This window comes from Nansenia antarctica (assembly GCF_963989245.1).
Source record: "Nansenia antarctica genome assembly, chromosome: 14".
Taxonomy (NCBI): domain Eukaryota; kingdom Metazoa; phylum Chordata; class Actinopteri; order Argentiniformes; family Microstomatidae; genus Nansenia; species Nansenia antarctica.
The window spans coordinates 26,601,244-26,619,192 of NC_137684.1; the positions used below are offsets into that span (position 1 = coordinate 26,601,244).

At 40.4% G+C, this 17,949-nt stretch overlaps 1 protein-coding gene across 1 annotated transcript; it reads right to left on the reverse strand.

The window, feature by feature from the left end:
* Positions 1–1,555: 1,555 nt before the first annotated feature.
* Positions 1,556–15,067, reverse strand: sh3gl3b (SH3-domain GRB2-like 3b; the record flags this gene model as incomplete). The annotated part of the gene is made up of 8 exons (XM_080544758.1): positions 1,556–1,800; positions 4,181–4,280; positions 4,645–4,803; positions 6,988–7,121; positions 7,495–7,638; positions 8,107–8,179; positions 8,362–8,430; positions 15,023–15,067. 8 exons carry the CDS (start codon positions 15,065–15,067, stop codon positions 1,556–1,558), a joined length of 969 nt encoding a protein of 322 aa, XP_080400884.1.
* Between the last annotated feature and the right edge of the window lie 2,882 nt (positions 15,068–17,949).

A 17,949-nucleotide genomic window follows, 5' to 3' on the forward strand; every position in this document is an offset into this window, starting at 1 on the left:
AAATTTCAGAATAAAAGACACTGCCCTCCCCTAGCCATGTCTGAATTCAAGTCGAGTTCAGTTTTAAAAGTCAAATAAACCCAACCTTACATTACATGAGCGGCGATCATAGAAATTAACAGACTGAGACAAACAGAGCTAATCCGTTTCTTATTTATTCAGATTTTCCATAAATTAAAACCTAATTATTCTTTCTAGCAAAAGATGATGTAGATGACTGAGATTTGCTGTGGCAAAACTGTTAATGGAATAAAACAAGATTATTATTCACTTACAAGATACAGTAATACTGTACAGCCAATCATATAGAATTACTCTGTTTTAACTACAATAGCTTATCATTGTATAATTTCTGTCTAATGCCAGCATGGAATATGATCACTTAAAACAGCAAGCATTGAGAATAATAGGAAATAAATGATGCTGCCATTTTATCTTATATTCATTCACTCATTCATTTAAGTGAAGTCTGTGACATTCTAGGTTACTGAATATTATAGGACACCAGCCTACAATACAATAACTGAGGTGAAATACACTGTGTGTGTGTGTGTGTGTGTGTGTGTGTGTGTGTGTGTGTGTGTGTGTGTGTGTGTTGGTGGTTGGATGTGTGTCTACATGTTTGCGATAAAAGCACAGTGTGTGTTCATGTTTCCTTGCCAAAGAGAGAAACAATCAGTGCAAATACGCTATGGTAATGTTCAAGGCTAGAAGTTTTTGTTTTTTTTTGCTTAAAGGGGCAATCTGCGATTAACACGTTGTTTTTAAAATACAGTGTTTGTTTACAATTACATTGTTTACAAAAAGTAAAAAGAGTCTCGTATCTAGTTCCTGTGAGTTTCAACATTTACTGTACAAGATATTTGTCTGTGAGTATTTGATTATTTTCTTGGATGTCCTGTGGTGGGATGATGGAATATCAATGGTGGAATGTACAAATCATGGTGGTAATAATATGTGTAATATATAATATATATAATATAACATAATAATAATATAACATATAATATAACATAATACATATGTAATATGTGACTGGTGAAACCGGGAACAAGTCTGCAACCCCACCATCTGTTCAGACTTTTATTCTGAAAAATTAATAAAATATTGCAATGCAATGGATCCGTTGAGTAATCCCCACTACTACCTAGTTAGTGTAGAGTAGTGGAGGTTACTCACCGAATCTATTACATTGCAATATTTTGGCCTGACTAACAAGTGTGTCATTTGATTTACATTTTTCGGAATACAAGTCTGAACAATTTAATTGCTTACCCGACTTGTTCCCGGTTTCAACAGCTGCCGTCACACGACGAGCCACCATCGCTCTGTTCGCTTGTGACTAAGAAAATAACACCCCTGTGCAGTTTGGTCAGTGAGAGAGAGAGTGACGTATCACAATAGGTCCTGGCAAAAGCGATGGTATCACCAAACTAGGCGTTCCTGACATGCCTCTAGTCTAGTAGATTGGCTCTAAGAAATGGAAAAAAAGTTCATAAATCAATCCCGAAATTGGAATGACATTCATTAGAAAATAAGAGCTCAGGTGATGAGTTCATGGCCCAGTGGTTAGCGCCGGTGCTATCCTGGAATCACTTGGCAGAGGTACGAGGACGTTGACGTAGCTGATGGGGAAGAAGCCGGACTCTCCGCTGATCATGCCCTCGTACCAGTTGTCATCGATCTGGTTGGTGAGGATGATGAGGTCGCCTTGCTTGAAGCCCAGCTCTCCTTCATTCTCAGGCACGAAGTCGTAGAGCGCCCGGCAGCAGGGCTGATCCAAGAGAACCTCACAATCATCTGAGAGAAAGAGAGAGAGATCATCGGGTCAATGGGTCTCTTGGGATTAAAAAATATTTACGAATCGAAAATGGCCATCGTCGTGTTACAACATTCAATTGATTTTTTATATGGTCCCAGCACCATATTGTTACACATCCAAAAGAAGAACAACGGATACTAATGTTAACTAAATTGATGCCGAATGCCCTGTACCTTTACACATAACTAGAAGCGTGCAGTTATATTAGTCAGGTACCATTTCATACATCAGACATAAACATATACATAGGCTATATATATAAACACATATATATATATATAAACATAGTATAGAATGTATAGACCATGACCCGGGGTTACTCACGGTGACAGATGATGGGAATTTCTGGACTTGGAGGCAAGCTTGTGAACTGATCAGCTAGGAAAAGTGGTATAAGGTGAAAACAAATTGTAGGAAGTGGTTAACACTAGAACAGTGAGTAAAGAAAATATGTATATATTTGCACTCGATCAAATTTCAGGACTCTCCTTCCATGACTTTTCCTAGATATGTGCGTTCTACCACCCAGTATCCTTACATTTTCTAAATCACATCAGGATAAGCTAGTATAAAGATACTTTGCAGTGTTTCTGTGTAGGAGGCAGGCTAATTTACAAGCGGCCAACTAGTGGTCGTTGTGTGTAAATAGCAGCTTGAGCATTGTAAAGAGGCGGCTCTTTTAGTAGGTTAAAAAGGCACGGCTGTTCTAGTGTTAAGAGTTGCACTTTCAACATACAGCAACTGCTCAAGAGGTAAGCACTTTGTTTTGAGGTGCAAGCTTCTGTTTTGAAAAGCAAGCTCCATAATTCTTGATTGTTTCATGGTAAAGCTCATCTTGTATTGAGAACACACACAGTCAGAGTAATTTATCTATATATTAAAAATAAGAATCGGGGACAACCAGAAACATCTGTGAAACTATTTTTCTCTGAACGAAGACTTGCAAATGCTGCATCTGTGACATAAATGATAAGGGTAGCCTACTTACTTTTCCCATTCATACTTTGACTTATTCAAAAACCTACAATAAAAGATAATGGACACAAACAATTTGGAGAAATGTAATCAACCGTCACACACATCTCTATTGGATTCTTAATAGGACTGGTTGTTAAAATCCCTAAATATTCAGCACAACAATTGAGTGGAGTTGGAGATGTCCTCTTGGGTGGAGTGGAATTTGGCAATGATCACGTGGTGCCACCAGTACGACACATCTTCAGTTGTGGTCCCCGACCTCATTGGGTGTTTCGGCCAGTTATCACAAGACACCCTCTGCCGAGGTTGGCCCACCACAGGCTGATCAGGCCTGGGTGTGTGTCGCACGGTGGCACCACGTGGTCATTTGGGAGCCCATGTTGGGTCCCTACGTTTCAGCCACAGCCAGTGACTGCTCCGTTCTGCTGCAGTGGACAGTTCTCTGATTGCCTTCCGTTGGGCCTGTCCTCTGATCCCTACTGCCCTCAGGAGCCTTGTGGTGGAGCTGGCTACAAAGCCTCTGCAGCCCACCTCCACTGGCCACACCTTCACGTTCCAGCCCTGCCCCTTTAAAAACTTAATGAATTTGAAAATCAAGTTAGGGTTTGTCCGTACGAAAAAATATAGGCATCCTTTTCAGACTTGGCTTGGGCACAGTAAATAATTCAGTAAACTATCAATGTCGGACTGATTTTTCAAACTGACTGACTAACTTATTTTTTGTTATACAAGTTTCAACATTATTTCAAAAGTAAAGTTAATCAAACCACTTTTATGATATTTATTTTTTCCCTTGTTGAGGGTTTCCTATGATTGCCAATTAGTGATGCCGGTTTCAGTCATTTTAGGTTTACATTTACATTTTTGGTATTTAGCAGACGCCTTTATCCAAAGCGACTTACAAATACAAATACATTTCACTAAGTAAGTGAATCATCTATCCATCAGTCATAGCAGGAAAAAGTAATATAGGACCAGGACCTATTCGCAGTCATAATGCTAGAAGGAGGAAGATTATTATTATTTATTAGTATTATATTAACAGTAGAGAAAACAGTTAAGGCTGTCCGGCTTTAAATATGTTCACCTTTTGATAATAAATTACACGGCTCTCCTGAGGACACGATTGATTTGATTGACGATCTTTGAGAAGGACATCCGTTTTGCTGTGTGTAGTTTGTGTTAACCATAATAGACTTGGATCTGAACTCCCTCTTTGGTCGGTTCCTTGCAGAAACCAGCCTAGTGAGAAGGAAAAAAGATATGGTCACAACCACCAACGATGAGCCAAACCCTGCGTATGAGTATGAAGTCAATGTAGTTCATGGTTGCATCTCCCTCCCAAGAGTGTATTGTAAGATGAATGCTGTCATCACCTGCCCTGCAGACTTCTATTCAGATCATTCAGGATTTGGCTAGACTGGCGGTGGTAGTCCAGGGCCGCCCCAATCAAAGAGGACAGGTGACTCACCTGCTCTACCTGCAGGACGATAATGGGTTTCAGTACTGCCATCCTGACTCATCTTATGGGACATTTCACCAAGCAAACTAACCTTTTCTGAATATGCACACATAACTTCCACTGAAAGATACTGTAGGTGTGACGAGTTATACAATGTTGAACTGTTTGTTTACATTTGAACGCAAGTAAAACTGCTTGTACCACCTGAGCAATAAGCTTTGAATTCTCTCTTTATATAAATTCAGGATTTGTGTGCATGCAGTGTGTGTGTGTGTGGTTTGTTTTTAAAAACTGAATCATTTAGTAGCAAGAAAACAGCACTTGAATGACCATTCAAGGAGTGTGTTGTAGAGTGGCAGTGTTTTGAGTTATTTTTCCTCACATCACTCTCTAGGAGGTTGAACATGCTTCTCTCCGCCAGCTCTTTGGAGTCAGCGAACTTCTCCCACGCCTGCGTGACCTCCTCGTCTGAGATCCTGCCTTTGCCTCTCTTTTTGTAGTCAAAGTCGAGCCGACGTCCTTCCAGTTTTCTCAGGTGGTGCTGAATTGCACAATGTATACAAACAGTATTGAGCTGAAAACACACTCTCTACTCTGCATTGACACTTGACAGTAATAAATAATAATAATAATAATACATTAGACTTATATAGCACTTTTCTAGACACTCAAAGACGCTTTACAAACTGAAAAGATCGAGTAGTAAAATAAAAAGAAACAAAATAAATAAATAAAAGAAAGTATAGGGGTCTAATACATTTTTAGATTACTAAATCTAAGTGTCTTTGTAGGACAATCTACTCTGTATACTGCATGCAATGATTCATCAAACTACTTTGCTATGCCATTGGCTAGGAGCTCTGCCTTATACAGTATACTGTAGCATTGACTTAGGTAATCCCATGTTCAGAACAACAGTAAAAGACGGCACGCCAAAATATTTGAAAAAGGGACAAGGGCAGGGCTTGACGCTTACCTTTTCCCCAGGTAGCACTGTGCTACCATGTTGAAACATTTAGTAGCACACCAAGAATTTCAGTAGCACAATGAAAATTGCGCAATTTTCGTCAACGACAACAAATTATCATAATCATAACATATCAAAATTACCATAACCGGCTCTTGGCCGTAATAAAAATGGAGACTCACACAATGTAAAGGGGAAGTAAGAATATTAATTTCAGTTGGCCCACGGTTCGGTATGAACCTCGGTTTTTAGGTCACGGTTTACGGTTCGTGTTTTTTTTTATTTTTATGCTACTACTATAAAGTACTAACTGTTACTTTATTTTGCTTATACTTATGGAACTTTAACATTTAGACACATTCCAGAATATGACTGGTATATTGTATAATATAAATATATATAAACAAAAAACACTTTCAAATGTAAAAAAATTACATAAACACTTTCAAATGTGACGTGTTGTGGATTGGCACTACGGATCATAAGCTTTCAAATGATGTGTCATACATTGACATCCGAAAAAATATGAAGTTAGAGTCATTTGAATGTTGTTAGACGTCAGGCACATATAGGGTTAACCTCTTTGTAATGAAACCGGAAGCAAACGCTGCTAGCAGCTAGCGGCTAACAAAACACAGCGCTACGAACTATGAGAGCTGTATCCCATATACCCATAATGCGCATTTTAAGCGCATATAGGACTCGCGTGAAGCATTTCTGCGACACGCGTTTCTGTTCACTGTTTTCATTCCCTCGTCGCTTATACACATACGTTTGACTGCGCATGACAGTAGTTCAGCAGTCTTTTAGTCGCACTGGTGCTATTGAATGTATTTCCAAGTCGCACAGAAATATATTCACTCGCAAATGCGACCAAAACAGTCGCACTGTCGAGCCCTGGACAAGGGCCAGATGTCAACCCCTCTTCCCTGGTCAAAAAGGCACAGCAGAGCCTATACTTCCTGAGGAGATTGAAGAAAGCCCAGCTGTCTCCCAGGATTCTGGCCAACTTCTACCGTTGAGAGCATCCTATCCAATCACGGTGGGATACGGCGACTGCACTGTGTCCGACAGGAAGGCCCTGCAACAGGTGCATCATCAGCACCAACCTCCCTACCATCAAATGGTAAATGGACTGCACTTATATAGCGCCTTTATCCAAAGCACTTTACAACGGCCTCTCATTCACCCATTCACACACCAATGGCGGCAAGCTACCATGCAAGGCGCTAGCCCGCTCACTGGGAGCAGTTTGGGGTTCAGTGTCTTGCCCAAGGACACTTCGACATGTGGCCAGTTGGGGCTCGAACCACCGATCTGCCGACCTTGCGAACATTAGACGCCGACTCTACCTCCTGCGCCACAGCCGCCACCATAAAAAAAAAAGTGAAATGAGGTGACGTCTTGAAGTCCCTTTAAACCATATTTTGGAGTGCCGCCTTTTCCCGTTATTCCATGAACTTGGAATTCCATTTCAAATATTACAGGACTGTAAACATGACCGTACGTCATCATAAGGTTATGGTTGTGCTCTTGCATTCAGGAATGCTTGATCGAATGCATTCTCTTTCTGATATGAAACAATTCTACTTCCTGTAATTCCACTCTACTTAAAAATTTCGAATTCAAACTCAAATTCAAGAAGCAGCAATTCTCAACTCAAGTTAGAATATAATTAGCCAACGGTTCTCTTTTCTAATGTAACGGTTTTGTAAATTCTGAACTTTATCAACTATTGTGAGTGACGCTGAGCCTCACCCCGATCTCCCTCAGGTCTTTGTCCTGGAGCGTCTGCAAGGGGTCAATGAAGTTGTTCTTCACATTGACATCCAGAGAGTCTCTGGCCTCAGCCATCTGTTTCAGCGCCTCCCCAATGTCTGCCAGAGCACAGCCTGTGGGGAATTCATTTAAATACTGAATTCCATTTAATCTACTAACTGTATCATTCAAGGAATAAACAACTATGATGATCACATGATAACCCTCTAGCACTTTTATCAGGAAGAATGTTTGTGTTTGTACGTTTCTAAGCCCTGTAGAGTAGTGAACCCATTGATGAGGTATATATTCTGAGTATATGTGACACGGTCTGGTAGGAAGTCAGCATGTCTTCAATCCTCAAGTCGCGCAAATTAGCAAATACTAAATGCCACCGCTGTCTCACATTTAACGATAATTACAAGATAGCCGTGCATCTAGCTATCAGAGTGGAGTAGGGCATCAAGGGTGACAGTTTACGTTAATCCGGTCATATTAACGACGTACCAAAGCCAGAGCCGACTCCCAGCTCCCTGCCGTAGCGAAGCATACAGTCTCCCAGCATGCCCTCTGTCTGGGGGTAGCCCACGGTCTTCACCTGCCCACGGATCCTGGATACCGTGTTAAGCATGCCCAGTTTGGCTCTGTAGGCTGGGAGTCAATAATAATAATAATAATAATAATAATCATAATAATCATAATAATAATACATTAGACTTATATAACGCTTTTCTAGACACTCAAAGACGCTTTACAATCTGAAAAGATCGAGTAGTAATAATAAAAAGACAAACAAAAAATAAATAAAAGAAAGTATAGGGGCCTAATTCAGTTAGTGCTGGGGACACATGGGGAGGGGAGGGGGAGAGGGTTAACTGGTGAAGGCAAGCTTGAAGAGGTGGGTTTTGAGGGACTGTTTAAATGTTGGGAGGGTGTTGGCCTGTCTGATGTGGTTGGGGAAGACGTTCCAGAGGGACGGGGCTGCGGCTGAAAAGGCCACATCACCCTTTCAATAACATTCACATTCACATAACCTAAAATACCAGAGCATACTATATGTTCTATAACCTACAGTATATCAATACTGTGCCAAAACAAACGATATATTTGATGCTATACCTGGGTTTGGCTGGAGGTACTCTGTGGTTTTGGGAACAAGTTCAAGAACCATTTTGTGGGTGACATCAATTCTCTGGACAAGGAGGGAAGAGGAGGAGATATATGAATCAAATGATGTGTTGCTTTCTCGTTCACAAAAAACTCCTGCTGTAGCTATTGTGGTTAGAAACAAAATAACTTGGTATTGATTTATTGATTTAATCTCAAAATGTCTTTGCTTAGGAAGGAGAATGGTGTGTTACAGTCCAACCTTACCCTCTCCATTTTTAAGAATTCTTCATCCAGCTTTGTTCCCTCAGCACCATTTATCTTTTCATTCAGTAGCTGCAGCAAGATAAGATAGATAAGATAGATAAGGCAAGGCAAGTTTATTTGTACAGCACATTTCATACAACAGGGGCAATACAAAGTGCTTAACATACAGTACATTATTTGAAAATACAGCAAGAGCAGCATAGTATGAAAATAAAAGTTACAATGAATAAAAGCAAATCTAAGAAGTAAATAACACAATAGTAATAAAAAGACATTGATAGAAGTGTTTGTGTTTAATCATAACTGGTGCAAAACATGAAGGTTTTTAGCTTAGATTTAAATATTTTAAGGGTTTGGGCCTGTTTGATTTCTTTAGGGAGTTTGTTCCAGGAGCATGCAGCAGCGTGACTGAAAGCTGCTGCACCGTGTTTTGTTTTTACTCTTGGAATTATTAGCTGATTAGTCTCAGTCGCATAAGGGGGAGAAATATTACATTTAACCATTTACCAGACGCTAACAGGGATTACAGGGACAGTCTCCCTGGAGAGATTTAGGGCTACGTGGGCACACTAGTGGTGGTGTTTCCAGGTGGGATTTGAACTCATGACCTTCTGATCACCAGTCCAACTCACTAGGCCACCACTACCCCATAAATATCAAGACAGACAGAGAGAAAGAGAGTGAGTACAGACAGAAGAGTAAAATAACATAACCATTGTCATGTCAGCTGGTAGAAGAAAATATACAAACTTAAATAAAAATAATTCCAAGACTATGCCTATTCAAATCAATAAGCACTTCATACGTATGTGGGCATTGCCCTAATAACCTCAACAATCATATACTGTACCACACATACTTCGCTAAAGTAAACCCTCTGATCCAAAAAACATAAACATCTTAAAGAAGAACTAAAGGGTAACTGCAATATGACAGTGTCACGCTAATGAAAAATGTCATACTGGAAATAGGCTGCATATTTCAATGAAGGTACATCATGACACTGCGAAAATCTTGTGGCCCAGAACCGCTCACTCAAAAATGCTGGTGTGTGTCCAGAACCTTCCTACGGGTTTTTGGCCTACATCTAGACTGAACCATTTAATAAGGTCGACTGTTTATAGAGCTGGAATCTATTGGTAGCACTATCAAACATATTGGGAGTGCTTGTAAGAGAGAATATGCTTCCAGCTTCATAAAATAAAAGTCAATGGGGACTAGGAAATAGAAAGCAGACAGTTTAACACAAACAATTCCACATAACCCTAACCATAACAACATAACAATTAAGGGGCTAAGTTTTGGTGCATGTTTTTTGATGTGCATATGACAATATGACCGTTTCACGTGATTTTGGAGGGCCGTTACAGAGCAGAGAAAACTTGTGATAAGGATCATATACTGTATATAAGTCTACTAGTCCATATATTTATATGTTTATAAAAGTACACAGTTACATGCTAACTCCCCCCTGTCTATATACCCCCCTGTGAATAGGCCATATAGTGTATAGAAGTATAGAAGTTCACATAATAGATACATTCTCAGATGTCTACCGATCACTTATCCCCCTATTTTTATTTATATCCCCCCCTATTTATATCCCATTCTTGTTTTTTTTTATTGTTTATATGATCTTAGGACTGTGTTTGTTTGTTAGCACCTAGGGTTTGCATTTGAATTTCATTGTACCCGTTACAATGACAATAAAGATCATTCATTCATTCATTCATACATTCATTCATAGATGAAGGTTTTCGACGAGGCTATGCCAAGCAGGCCCACACATCGTCACCCTCAACTCCTTCTGTCAGCATGTCTAGCACCTTGAGTCGTCATTGGAAGAGTGCTCTCCTCCATCTCTGCAGCAGGTCAGTGCTGGCAGGCACCAAACAAGGAGCTGTAAGTGTCAGCATGCAGCATGGGCATGATAAGATTAGCATGATAAGATAGGACTAAAGTCACTGGCGGACTCAGGGGGGGGGGCAGGGGGGGCGATTGCTCCTCCTGGTGCCCCCATGGTTGAAAACTGTCTCTCTTAAGTGCCCTTTTGAGTGGGCGAAAATTTGAGGATGTGCCCTATTGGTGCCCCTCCAATGGTCTAAACTTGACCATGTGCCCCCACAGTTGAAAAACGTCGCACTAATGTGCCCTTTTGAGTGGCAAAATTAGAGGATGTGCCCTATTGGCTGCCCTTCCAATGGTCTAAACTTGACCATGTGCACTGATGGGGTCCCATGTTGTGCAGTAGGTGCCCTTTTTTTCTTTTCGCCCCCCCTGCCTTTCAAACAGCCTGAGTCTGCCACTGACTACAGTTATGCGTGGAAGGTACAAAGATGCGTCCACAATAATCTCTACAGAAGTGTAAGTATCACTATTTGAAAGTGATAACTCACAGTCCATTCTGTTTAAACCATCAGGATTCACAACACCTAGAATCCATTGCACACATAACAAATGGATGTAATGCATACAAACACCTGTACATAGCTCGTCATGACCGTATTGTGGACATTGTGTCTGATACAGTACAAAACATCTTACCATCTAGCGCAGCTATGTACAAGCATGCCAGAGTGTTACCAGAGTGGTTTGGTTTTACCAATGACGTTTTTGCCAACATCCCAAATACACCTGATGTTGTCTTTGTTGACACCAGCCACAAGGAGGTGCTGATTGTAGAAGTAGGCTGCCCCTTTGACCTGTACATGGACCAGACTTTCCAGGACAAGTATATCAAATACCAACCACTACGATAACCAGCTTTGGGTACAAGTGCAAATTCAGCATACTTGTATTTGGAAGTCTGGGCCATGTATATAAATGCACCATGAGGGGTCTGAGAATTGCTGCAATGTCTAAAAGAAAGGCCAAACAGGTTGCCAAATTTTGCTCTGTCTCAGCTATTATTGGCAGCTTGGCCGTGTGGAGAAGGAGGTGTTATGTGTACCCTTGAGTGTTCAGTGCTGCTTAGCCCCGAAATATTTGATTCCCTGTTTGTGTAATATAATTTGTGGAACCAAATAAAGTATTCAAATGTGTGTGTGTGTGTGTGTGTGTGTGTGTGTGTGTGTGTGTGTGTGTGTGTGTGTGTGTGTGTGTGTGTGTGTGTGTGCATTACACTTACTCTAATGAGTGATCTTACACTGCCCTTCAGTATGTCTGTCACGGCACATTAGGTTGTCCCCGTTTCTGTTTACATGGGTATGCAAATGACATGATGACATCATCAGTGGAGGTAGGCATTGATTGAAAGAGGCACAATTGACAAAGTGCCCTGTAACACTAATTAGAAAAATATTTTAGAGCACAGGTTTTTGGAAATGTATGCTCCTTGTTCTATTATAAAATATTTTATAATTTTAAGTAAAAAAAAACCTATTTTATCACCTTTTCAGTGGTTAAATGGACAGCACTTATATAACACCTTTATCCAAAGCGCTTTACAATGGCTTCACATTCACCCATTCACACGCCAATGGCGGCAAGCTGCCATGCAAGGCTCCGCCCGCTCACTGGGAGCAATTTGGAGTTCAGTGTCTTGCCCAAGGACACTTCGACATGTGGCCGGCTGGGGCTCGAACCGCCGATCTGCCAACCTTGCGATCATTAGATGGCAGCTCTACCTCCTGCGCCACAGCCGCCCCATTTGACACTGACAATGTTTCCTAATGATTTCTTTTTAATCATGTCAATAATTGCCTTTAAAAGTTGTTTACCTTGTATGATGAGTGTTTTTCTCAGATGTGTGGACAATAATTCAATATTTGCCAGATCTCTTTTTATATGGTAGCATACTTGTGTACATTTACACTGAAATTAATCATTAACAGTTGTGATGTGAATTAAACCAATTTCAAAGCACTTTTGTTGTTAAAATACAACCTACCCCGTATGATATTTTCATCATGCATTGTGATTCATTTAAGTGGTATCAACAAGAAGAGTTCTCAATTATTTCGACATTGAAATATTGTCTTTAGACAAAAAATATATAATACACGTTGATTGACGATATATTTGTGGACACATCCTAATTGTATCGTTGAATACATACATACATACATACAAAAGACATTGCAATCACCCACCCTGGCCAGTAAAAACTTATGGTAAAAAGGCAAAAAAAAAAAGCATCCTGCACAGAACAGGTCTCTGTCAGACGTCAGTCCCTAGAGGTCCTGAATGTCACATGGACACTCTGGAGACATTCTAGAACCACTAACAGCATTGTGTGGAAACGTTCCAGTGACATCAGGATTTAATGCAATGCTCTTATCCAGGGCATTCAAGGGGACATTAAGAACGTTACATTTAAAGCCCTGATTTGTCAGAAAAGAACATTAAGGTGCTGTTCCAGTGACATTGAAGAAGATTACTCCCAGTTGGTCCTGCAGTGGTCTAAAAAACTGGGATGCACAGGGCCGTCTCTGTGGTGTGCTCCCAACTGTCGGCAGTTACTCAAACTATACGTGGAGTCGTTTCTCTGGCAGGTTACGGTGGTATATCTGCATCAGGTTATGGATGTGCTGATCATGAGCAGCAGGGACTGGGGAGTGTGTCAGCATCAACAGGGTTCCACGTTTCAACAAGTCAAATGTAAGACCTTTTTAGACCTTTTTTAGACTTTTTGAATATAATTTTAGACCTCTTCGCGACACCATATGTTAGCTTTTTGTCGTCCTGCCGTAGCTTCGTTCGCCAATAATGTCTCTCGGGGGCAGCGAATTGGCATTTTTGGGGTTCCAGCTTGATTCACTTCCACGTACATGTACATGTGGTCGGACTGATTTCCTTGCAGGACAAACTCATCTCATTTTTTAGACCTAATAGCTGCAACTTGAGACCTTTTTAGTCCTTATAAACCGGTTTGCTGGATTTTAGACTTTAAGGCTTTTTAAGACCAGCGCGGGAACCCTGTATCAAGAGAAATTGGGGAAGGTCTGACCAACACTGTACTTGTACAGTGGGGTGCAAACATTTGGGCACCCCTAGTCAAAAATCCTTTTACAATTAATATCTGAGTGAAACGCAAACCTAACCTGAGTCTAAATGGTACACACATTTGATTCATTCACATTGATTTTTTTTTTACTTTTACAGTTTCAAAATTATAAAACAAGGATAAAGGCCCTGCTTTATGCCTGAAGAAGGTCTATGACCGAAAGCTTGCAATAAACAATGTTTTTTTTGCACAGTGTTTGAGTTAGGGGTGGGCATCGACGATCGATAATTGATCGATAAGGATCTTGGTCGATCACAAAATAAAACATTTGGTCGATCACAAAAAAAAAATTTTTTTTTTTTTTTTTGGTGATCGACCAAATGTTTTATTTTGTGATCGACCAAGATCCTTATCGATCAATTATCGATCAATTATCGATCGTCGATGCCCACCCCTAGTTTGAGTGTGTTGTTGTTTTGAACAAAGAGTAATCCAAAAGTGTTCCCAAACTTTTGCACAGTTCCCTTTTCCTTCTTTTTTTTTTTTTACTCTGAAACCTTGCTTTAAAATGTGCAAAAATGTCATGTTTAACTTTGTAGCATTTAGGGCCAGTTTCACAGACAAGGCTTAAGCCTAATCCTGGACTAAAAAGCATCTTCAATGGAGATTTTACATTGAAAGTGTGATTTAGTCCAGGACTAGGCTTAAGCCTTGTCTGTGAAACTGGCCCTTAGTGTTCAGGTTTGCTTTCAATCACTTGGAGATTAATTGTAACAGACATTTAAACCAGGGGTACCCAAATGTTTGCACTCCACTGTACAGTATAGCATGAACTAGTACTGCTTTCAGATGGACTAAATTCTACTTCTTGTGTAAATTGTTGAAGAAATGAAATTGCATTTCAGCTAATCAAGGAGACCCATTAAGGGGTGAAACTTCCATGTCCACATCATTGAAAGCGTCCAGAACATCTAGTCTAAATCTAGGCCTATATCTAGTGCATTTCAATATCAAACTCTGAGGCAACAACCTGTGAAAATTGTCACTATTTCAAGCCACTGTATAATTGAATCCGAATGAAGAAAAATGTTATGTAGCAGTAATTTATAACAGGTGTACAGTAAACATGTCGTCCTCCATGAATAACGCATCCCTCCTGTGAATTGGTGACAGTCACAGACATGACAATGAGAAATTACCATAAGATATAGTGCTTAATTCATCTGTCTGGCTTCTTACAGCTTTGCGTTTCTTGTAGGCATTCAGGGATTTCAGGTAGGTTGAAAGGTCACAGAGCTACCAGATACAGCGCTTAACACACGACATCATTTTGTGACATACGAACGGACAGAGCCCGATCCATCTTAAAAGATAAGGGCGCAATGCAGGTGAGAGACACCTTGGTGGCAGACTATTTAGAGAAGGTGTGTTAACTTATTTTTAGATAATGGCTTTTGCACAATCCAGCTTTGCAATGACCCCGTCCCGAATCCACAAGAGGACATGTACAAAACACAATACAGGCGGTAAAGACAAAAAACAAAATACTACTTTACTTTCTGCAAAAACATCTCTAGGCTATTTCAATATTATTGTCACTGGTGCGTAGCCAGGACACGTCATCATTGTTGAAGCAACGGTTACCGGGGTGTGATCGCCTGTCTATCCACATGGCACCAGTCCAAACCAAACAAACAACCTCTGCCCGACTCCTACCTGACTGGCTTTATGAAACTGCTTCTTGATCCCGGCCACCGACATCATTGGGACACACTCTCAGTGAGAGGAAAACGACAGAGTCAATAAACGGGCGCAGATCGCACTCTGCCAGTGGACCGGTTGGTTACTTCGTATCAACATTGTCCTCCAGTGCGTCTCCAGTGCGTCTCCAGTGCGTCTCCTCCATCGACGCTGTATCGATGCGCTATAATCTCACTTCACACGGGCTGTTGAGGCGCTCAAACGCGATTGGTTGAAAGCTTCCTCCGGTTGAGGTAAATTAAAGTGCCGACGTTCATTGTAGTCTCCGTTGCTGAGAGTATAAAGGAACGGACTAAATGATCATATGAATATGTAGTAGGCTACAATCGTGGAAACATCAGAGGGTAGTTGGTACAGTATCAGGCTTGTCCCATAGAGCAGGCTTGAATCAATACTTTACAAAACTTTAGAAATGACGGAAAACTGGTTGCCTATCGATTCTCTACCCTTCTCTTAGAGTGCCCTCATGGATTTAAAAGTAGTGGACTGGTGTAAGGACTAGGCTATGATGGAAACTTTCTCCAAGCATGCTTGCACCCATTCAATGCTTTTAAATGCATGAGGGGAAGTAAGTAAGTAAGTAAGTAAGTAAGTAAGTAAGCAAGTAAAATGTATTTGTACAGCACCTTTCCCAGACCAAGGGTCACAAAGTGCTTTACATATAGAGAACATAATAAAGAAGAAACACAATAAAACATAATAAAAGAGCGAAAGCCACAGCAGGTTAAAATAGGCAAACAAGTGAAAATAAGAACAAGTAACAGACAACAGGTGTACAACAACATCAACAGGACACAGAAAGACAGGCTTTTGGGGCTATCCAAAAGCCTGTCTATACAAGACAGTCTTTAGCTGTTTTTTAAAAGCCTCGACCGAGCCAGCTGATCTAAGATCCAAGGGCAGAGCATTCCAAGTCCACAGTGCACACTTCTGGGCGAAGGGCTAGAGAACGAAACACAATCACTGTCAACCTGCTGCACAGCATGGTAAATGGACTGACTCATATAGCATCTTATTCCAAAGCACTTTACAATAGTCTCTCATTCACACACACCTAATGGCGGCAAGCTACCATGCAAGGCACCGGCCTGCACACTGGGAGCAATTTGGGGTTCAGTGTCTTGCCCAAGGACACCTCGACATGTGACCAGCCGGGGCTCGAACCCCCAATCTGCTGTAAACCACCATGTGAACCACGATCATAAGTAATTGTAAAGAATAATTACTTAGGACAGTGGTATTTGACTGACAGGGTTTCCAAAGCATATATAAAACCAAACATTGAAATTCCAGGTGAGTTGGTAGGTGAGTTTAGCACGTCCAATTATCCCATCTAATCACCCACCCTCTACTACAGTCCGGTAGCGCCCTCTACAGGCCAGATGCTGCATGCTCCCCTCAATGACATTTTATGATGCTGCTTCTAACAAATAATTATACGTACATGGATGCTCTCTCTCTCCCTCCCTCCCCCCCTCTCTCTCTCTCTCTCTCTCTCTCTCTCTCTCTCTCTCTCTCTCTCTCTCTCTCTCTCTCGTCTCACGTTATTTTTAATTTTTTTATACGAATCATGATGATAAATAAATATACAACCGAAGTGTGATCATTATTGTGTATGAAAGGTTTGGAACTTTGTTTATGTTTTTGTTTTGTCTTAGAATAAGATATGTAAACATGATTTAATTTCTTTCTCACAGCAGCAAGATTTAAAAGAGTATGGGGGATATAAATACAAATAATAGATCATGAACAATTGAATCAGAATCGTCTTCTGTAGTCCATAAGACGTCAGAAAGATGTAATCTGAACCCACATTCCGGCTTCCCTGAGGACGTCTTATGGACTCTTTGCTTACTCTGAGGACTCAGAGAGGATGAAATGGTGAGAGAAAAGCTACAGTCAGTATTTTAAAGCACTTTGAGCTGCAACGTTTGCAGGAAAAGTGCTATACAAATAAAAGTTATTATTATTATTATTATTATTATTATTATTTTGTCTTTATTAAGTGTGCTATACAAATAAAGGAGGAATTGTGTATAGGAAAAGTGCTATACAAATAAAGGTTATTAAAGGTTGTTATTATTAAGCATGTCACAATAACAACCCCCCCCCCCTCGCGGCATTATGACGTCATACAACACCACCGCTGTTTGTCTCGCAGAGCTTCATTACTCGCCGACACACCGGAGACTCGGTCAGACCAACAGACTCGACGGATTCAACGACAGAAATGGTCAACGTTGGACAATTTAACTTGGAAAATGGGAATGAATAATAACAAGGTAAGTAACAGCATGCTGCCCCATTAGGCCTATAGTTAGGGTTAGTGGGGTACATTTACTTTAACATGTTATTGTATGCCCATATTTAATTAAGATATATATAGTCTTTAAACGGAACTGATGGATTTTAGTATCGTTCAAAGTACAATTATCATGCTGCTTATGTGAATCAACAATATAAACATTTGGATGCTGTTTGATCTAATCTAGTCCTACATCCGATAATCAGATTTTATCCGATAATCAGATTTTATTTGAACTGTTTATGATTAATAATTAGTTATTATGATTGTTATGATTATGATTATTGTTATTAACAGCCAATTGCTGTTATTATTATGAACAAGAACATGCATGTTGCTTAGCCTAAAAGTGTTGGTGATTTTGGTGTCCAACTTTAAGACAAATACACGAATTCCTATCAGTATTATTAATAATTACTAGTATTAGCTGCAAAGTGCTATACGAATAAACGTTATTATTAGCATTAGGGTATGGGTAATTAGTTCACACAAGTTGCATGGTCACCATGGCACCGGCCTTGTTGTGACGTCGTCGCTGTTCTGTAGGCTGCGTTCGTAAACTCGCTCTGAGACACAC